The 7,358-nt window shown below is 41.7% G+C and overlaps 1 protein-coding gene across 1 annotated transcript; it reads right to left on the reverse strand.

Annotated features, from left to right (window-relative positions):
• Positions 1 to 2,389: 2,389 nt before the first annotated feature.
• On the reverse strand, positions 2,390 to 3,594 carry DEFB121 (defensin beta 121). The gene is made up of 2 exons (XM_090285039.1): positions 3,537 to 3,594; positions 2,390 to 2,547 (listed from the first exon to the last, which is right to left on the reverse strand). The coding sequence occupies exons 1-2, from the start codon at positions 3,592 to 3,594 to the stop codon at positions 2,390 to 2,392; spliced, it is 216 nt and encodes a 71-aa protein (XP_090141165.1).
• Between the last annotated feature and the right edge of the window lie 3,764 nt (positions 3,595 to 7,358).

Below are 7,358 nucleotides of genomic sequence, written 5' to 3' on the forward strand. Positions count from 1 at the left end.
GCCTATTGTAAGAATTTAGATTAAGAGGATAGTGACTTGAACTAGACGGAAAGAGATGATGGTCTTGAGATGAATTTGGGGAACAGGGCCACAGGACATGCTTGCTAGACTGACCTGATTGAGGCAAAGTAAAGAACCAAAGATGATTTCTAGGTTTGGAGCAACTGGGTTCATGTTGTTACTGTTTTCTGAAAAGGGAAATAATAAAGTAGTTACACGGCTTGGGGAAGTAAGGTCTCCACCAGGAGTTCCATTCTGAATACATTAAGCATCCAAATGGAGATGTCACTTAAGAACGTATCAGTCCAGAGATCTGAAAAAATCTGGGGTTAGAGATATGAATTTGTTCAAAGCATCTAGTGAAAAACGACAGAGTGAAAAGAGCCTAAAAACAAGCCCTGGTGATTGAGAAGGAAAGGACGAGTTTGGATGGAAGACTGGAAAAGAATGGCCTTGCCATCAGAGGAAAACTATGAGTGTCTGGAAATTTAAAAGTCAAGAGAAGGAAACATTTGATAAGAAGCTAGTGGCCCTATGTCAAATACTGCTCAGAAATTAGTAAGAGGAAAATAAAGGTTCTCTCTTGGCTTTGGCAACATGGGGAAACAGCTGGTGACATTTACAAAAGAAGTTTCAATGGCAGGGTCAAAGCCAAATTGAATTGAATTGAAAACTGATGGGAAGTGAGAAATGGGGAAAGTGAAGGCAGACAACATTTTGAGAAGTTTTTCTTTGAGGAACTGCAAAGAAATGGGGCATTATCCAGAGAAGGATGTGAATTAAAGGATGTTTTATTTTAAGATGGGAGGTACTAGAGCATCTTTGCATAATAATAAAAATGGTCCAGTAGAGAAGGGGAGAATGAAAAGAATAATTGCAGATAAAGTCCTTGAGTAGAGGACAGGAGAGGGGATGTGGACAAGTGCAGGGGTTGGTTTCTCCAGAGTAGATACCAATTCTCCCTGTGTGAACAAAAGGAAGACAGGAGTTATAGGACCAGATGCAAGAGCATGCAGACTTAGTAAAGAAAACATGGCGTTGTTTCTGATGGTTTCTGTTTTTTGAAATATGAGGCAAGCAGTGATATTTTAGAGAGAGGAAGTGATAGAAGATTAATGAGAGAGGAAACGATAGTCATTTCAGAGAGTGAGAGATCAAGCTTCTAAGAAGAAAATAGGAGATTACCTGGGCAGTGTTGAATGCTATTTGAGGTTTGAGGCCCTGAATTTCCAGTGAAATCAGTGAGGCCAGTTAGGTAATTTTCTCCAAGGATAATCAGCTCCTAAAGTGTGCAGATGGAGAAGGCAAGCAGTCCACCAGGTTGGGACTTTGATGGATGGATACCACACAGGATGGAACACAGATATGGAGAATGTCTGCAAGAGAACTGTTAAGGGCCTAGCTCATGATTTCTGGGCTGAGTAAAGAGGAAAGTGGAATAAAGTGCTTGAGATGACTAGCGAAAAAGTAGTGGGAACAAGGGCTTCATTTCAATTTTAAGAATAATTAACTCTGGGGAGTGGGAGCTGGAGCAAAGGGGAAGGAGTATCTTAATTTTTTAGTCAAGATCTAAAAGGAGAAAATTAGAGAGTGAGATCAATCTAGACCCAACTTACATTTATCAGAAACTGAATATGTGCTTTAGCCATAGAGCTCTAGACTCTAAACCTACACTGTACAACATAACAACCTCTAGCCACATATAGCTATATAAATCTAAACATAAATTAAATTAAATTAAAATTTTAGTTTTTCAGTCATACTAACCACATTTCAAGTGCTCAATAGCCACATGTAGCTAGTAGTTAGCATATAGGACAATTCAGATATGGAACACTTCCATCATTGCAGAAAGTTCTATTGTACTGGTCTAGAAAATAAAAATCAGCCCTGGCTGGTGTGGCTCGGTGATTGAGCAGCAGCCTGCAAACCAAAGGGTCACCAGTTTGATTCCCAGTCAGGGCACACACCTGGGTTGTGGGCCAGGTCCCCAGTTGGGAGTGCATTAGAGGCAACCACACATTGATGTTAATCTCCCTCTCTTTCTCCTTCCCTTCCCCTCTCTCTAAAAATAAATTAAAAACAAGAAAAAGGAAATAAGAATCAAATGGATAGAATGAACTTTTCTTATTTATATCACCTGGGACAAGCTGTGGAGGCCAGCAGGCCAGGAGCTATGTGCAAGACTGAGATCATTAGCACCCACTGATCTATCCTGTTCTCCTTAATATCCCCCCATACACCTTTCTTCCTTCTTACTAATTTCTAAGTACAACTCAGTGGAACTGCCAGATACAAACAGGGTACAGCCAAGAATTATTTAATAGAACTGCAGGACCCAGTGATGTTAGACTCAAGGTTGAATAAGAAGCCATCACACTGCAGAAGGTTATTCCAGGCTTTCAGCTGAGTTTGAAGAATTGGTGTTGATAGGTACGTACTTTGGATTCACACAGCACTTAGCCTCAGCATTGCATAATATGTAGAATACTTCGCTCTCTTCACACATGATTCTGCAACTTCCCAAATTACCCCAACAGTTTTTGACTGAAATTAAAGGGAAAGGAGGGGGAAAGCTTAGTCTTGAAATAAAGCAGAGGGCTGGGGACTGGGGAGACCAAAGTAGAGAAGTAGTAAGGGAAATAAGGAGACATGTGAGGAAGAAGTCCTCATAAGGCATCTTCCAGGTTTAGGAGAGACTATAGGTCACTATCCTTTCTTTTCCCACTGTGTCTCCAGTTACAACCTAAAAATCCTCCCCACTCAGTGGCCTGAAACCTACTAGGCTGCTTCCCCTGACTAGCTCCCTTGGAGAAGGCAGAAGACCCCCTTCTTTCCAGAGTTTCATCTCTCCCATATTATAATGTAACTAGGTGCCCAGTATCAACTGGTTACCTTTTCCTTTTGTCTTGAGTACTCTTTCTGACCATGTCAATGAAAAAGGACAGGAATCTGGAATACACCCACCTGGACACTAGCTAGTCTTCTAGGGAATCTATAAAACTTCCAAGAATATCACACTTGCTTCTCCACAGCATCCTGGGGCTTTTTGCTGGTTTTAGCAGCCAAAATAATTAGGAACAATTGTTCTGGGAAACCTACTATCTAAAGGAGCACAAATAAATTGAGGCCACATGAGAGAGCGGAATCAGAATCCTTAATCAGAAATTCAGGAAACATTTTCGTAGAGGCAATGAGAGATCAAAATTCAAATCCCCCAACGAATGTTTTGGAAAAGCTCCCATTTTCTCTATACTCCATGCCCAGGTCTCTCTCCTCCTTGTACCCTGTCCCCGAGTCATGTTCAACTTTTTCTAAGCCAACCAGAGAGAGTGGTTCAGGTTGGTCAAGTAATGGCACTACAAAGATCGGCTGGTATCAAAACTCAAACTTCCCCTTGGCTAGAGAGATCATCCAAAGGAGTCTGGGGAGCCTCCCAGGCCTTTGTCCCAGCCCAGGCTGTGAGAGCCCTCGGCAGTCCCTGAAAAGGCACTACATTCCCTGATCCACAGCCCATTGGGAGAGATCCTGGTTACCTTTGGTGACTCGTGTCAGTGTCAGGGTAACAGTCAAAACCAGAAGAATGAGCTTCATGAATGATGGGAGAAGATAGGAGGCTTCTGGGCCAGCAAGTTAGGAAGGGGTCTCCATTCTGGGCAGGCCAGACTGGTATTTATTGCCCCAAAAAGCATAGTAGTGCCATGATCAGTGAACCAGAAAGGGAACAGTCTTTTAAGATTAGATGGGCAGGCAAGTAATCAACCACACTGGCTGAATGGCTAATATCCAGATACCTCGCCCTCTTTTGCACTTCCAGAGGAGACCGGGAGTGGGGGAAGAGAAGTGATCAAAGAGAAAACACAGCCTTATCTTTGAAGAGTTTTATAATACAACTAGAGAGCCAAGAAGGGGGGAAATGTGTTCACTATTCATTCCTATCTGGTAAATCAGGAGAGGGAAAGAGACAGAGAGGAAGAGAGATGATATTTCTATGTTCCTTGGGTTCTTCCCAGCAGTAAGGACATCTTAGTATGTCCCAAATGTTGGTGGTTCATTCTAAGAATACTAAAGGGCAGAAACAGAGGGAAATTTCTTGATATCTCCGCAGCTGTCACCACTGGAAGCTAATATCATTGTTTGTGGAGTCAGATAAGCAGGAAGGCCACAGACCTTACTTTTCACGGTGCATGCTTCTAGATGGCAAAGGAAAAACCTTTTACTACTATTGTGACATTTCTTATAATGATGGTAGACTGCGCTATTGACCCCAATTCTTCACCCCTACTGGAATCCACATTTTTGCCACCATCTCATCCTAGGAGGAATGTACTTCACTGTCCCTTCACTTTTGTCTTGACTGTGTGACTTCCTTTAGCCAATGCTGTATGGGCAGAAGTGACAGAAGTGACAATGTGCCAGTTCTGAGCCTAGGCTTTAAGAGATGATGACTGTTTTCACTTGCCATGTTGTGCCTCTGCCCCCACAATGAGAAGAATGGGCCCCAGTGATTCAAAGACAATGAGAGATACGTGGAGCAGAGCCATCCCCGATGACCCACAGGTCTATAATGAGAAACAGAGTTGCCCCTGACCCCCCAGCCTCAAACAGAACAATCCAGCCAAACTAGTTTACCTGCTGATACATGAGCAACAATAAAGGATTGATATTTTAGGCCACTGAGTTTTGGAGTGGAATGTAGCTAATACATAAAACCAGCAGGTAGATCAGAAAAGAGTCAAATGCTTTTTTTGGCACAATAATGGCAAGGTCTGTTATTCCAAAGTAGGCCAGAACAAAGGCATACTAATGGGAGAATTGTCTCCTTTCTGATATGGAAGAAGACTATTGTCTCCAAGACAATTAATGCTCTAGACCAGGGGTCATCTGATTTTTTCTGTAAACACTCAGATATTAAATATTTTAGGGTTTGTAGGCCATATAGTCTCTGTCCCAACTGCTCAACTCTGCATCTGTAGCATGAAAGCACCATAGTACATAACAAAGATAGAGCTGTGTTCCAACCAAACTTTTATAGACACTGAAATTTGAATTTCATATCATTTTCACATATCACTAAATATTATTCTTTTGAGTTTTTTCAGCTCTTTAAAAATATAAAAGAATATTCTTAGCTTCTGGGCCATACAAAATCAGACAGCAGGCCGAATCTAGATTAGCAAGCATTAGAAAGCTGAACAATGCTAAATAATCAGGAAAATGGGGATAGAGAAATATTCATGTGCTGCTGGTAGGGTATAGATCAGAGGCAGAATGACTGTGAATCTCGTGATGGCTCAAGGTTCCTTACTTGCCTGGACCCTTATAAGTGCTGGGAATTCTAGAATGTTCTAGGTAAGAAGAGGAAACCACATTGCAATCGGGAAACAATAGTAAGAGAGCATTTCAAGTAAATTACCTTAAGAGATCCCAGCAATCTGTTGTTTCTTAGCTCATGTTAACTAAATATTCACTTTTGGACTGTTAGAACTTTTAGGATGATGAAATGTTCTATACAGAGATGTTAAACACATCAAAATTTACACCTTAAAATGGGTGTACTTTATTATGTAAATTATATCTCAATAAAGTTGACTTCTTTAAAAACTAGTGCTGATTTTAAAAAATAAGCAACAGCCCTGGCTGGTGTGGCTCAGTGGATTGAGTGCTGGCCTGTGAATCAAAGGGTCACCAGTTCGATTGCCAGTCAGGGCACATGCCTGGGTTGTGGGCCAGGTCCCTAGTTGGGGGTGTGCAAGGGGCAACTGACCGGTGCTTCTCTCACACACTGATGTTTACCTCCCTCTATTTCTCCCTTACCCTCGCTATAAAAGTAAATAAATAAATAAATATTTTAAAGCAACAGAATGAGGTATAAAACATAAAACAACTTATATAAAATAAAACTACATACACGTTTAAAAGGTACAAGTTAAAACATTGGAAGAGTTGTCTATATGTGACATAGGTGGGAGCTGAGTGGGAGTTGATTATAGAGATAAAAACCAATAAATCAGTAAAATAAAACAAGAGAAAGGCTTTGCATCCGACCAATGAGGACAGATTTGCCATAAATAATTAACTCAGCCCTTGGCTACAGAAGACTAAAAAGAAAGAAAACAAAGCGCTCTATTGACAAGGGACTCACTTCTAAGGGTTGCTAGTGAGGAAACCAGCCCTCTGGACTGGAACTCATTTCCTCTCCTTCCAGAGGGACTTCAGAAAACACACCTGAAGTGCATCTGAGTTCACACAGTCCAGGGCAAGACCAGAGGGCACAACTTCATCCACTGGTGAGGAAGGAGATCATTTCTAATTGGAAGAGTAGGGTACTGGCCTGAGAGTCTTGAAAGTCTGAAGAGAAAGAAGGGAGCAACTTATAGAGGCACTACTCTTGCAGAAGCCTTAGCCTAGAAGGGACTCCTTTGCACATCCAAGGAACCTCAGTGGCACCGAGATTCTCCTGCATTAAACTCCCATATGTAGATCTACTTCTCCTCCAGTACAGAACTCCACCATCGCTCTGCCTGTTTCTTCTTGTAGATGCTAATTACCAGAATAAGGTGACCTAATGAAGGGATGACTTAATTCCATTATGTGCAGTATTTCGCAGAATCAACAATGGTTTTAAACAGTAGAGGAAACCCCTTCCCATCTGGCACAAGATACTGCAAGACAAAATGCCCTGATTGCTCTATAAGCTAAAAAGGGCTTCCCCCACACCTGAGCTATATTTACCTGCATCTTTGGGGTGTCTTAAGATTTAGCATCTCCTCCTCAATTGTACTTGTACTTATAGTCAACTGTTTTGCCATAGCTCTCATTCAAAGCTCTCCAAGGAAATAATCTAATGGGCTAAAAAGAATCTGATTCATTAGTTAATGGAGGTTAACCTTTGTAAAAGACCAGAAAACTATGGAACAATCTCCCTTACTGATATCTGCAAGTTTGAGCACTTTTTTTGTTGTTGCCAAACATGAGATATGAACGGGATGAGTGGGTGAATGCCTGTCGTTATGAACAGAAAAAGAGCAGAGGAAGTTATGGAAGCAGAGCAAGAAAAATAAGTAAGGAATAAAGAATTGAGGAGGGAATCTGTGCGTTTCCAACAAGATTACAGAATTGGAAAGGAAGAGCCCACCAGTAGCTCATTAGGAAGATAACCTGAGAGTGGGGAAAGGTTCGCGGTATTTGGTAGGAAGGCGTTTGCAGTGATGAAGGGACTTTGTTGTGAAGTGTCCGGGAGCCCAGACCCTGAAACTGACAGTGTACTCAGTAACTAGCCTTGAGGCCAGCCAAATGTGCTTGACCCCTTTAATAGGCTCCAGAAGTGCTGAGACCCTTCACTGAACACTGTTTAC

Source organism: Furipterus horrens, unplaced genomic scaffold (assembly GCF_987537825.1).
Source record: "Furipterus horrens unplaced genomic scaffold, mFurHor1.1.pri manual_scaffold_8, whole genome shotgun sequence".
Lineage (NCBI taxonomy): Eukaryota > Metazoa > Chordata > Mammalia > Chiroptera > Furipteridae > Furipterus > Furipterus horrens.

What these genes read in the sequence shown, in the direction of transcription:
- DEFB121 (XM_090285039.1), bottom strand. Translation starts at nt 3,594, where the DNA reads ATGAAGCTCATTCTTCTGGTTTTGACTGTTACCCTGACACTGACACGA. An exon ending in ACTGACACGAGTCACCAAAG is followed by an intron (nt 2,548 to 3,536) that starts GTAACCAGGATC and finishes CTTTAATTTCAG; the next exon opens with TCAAAAACTGTTGGGGTAAT.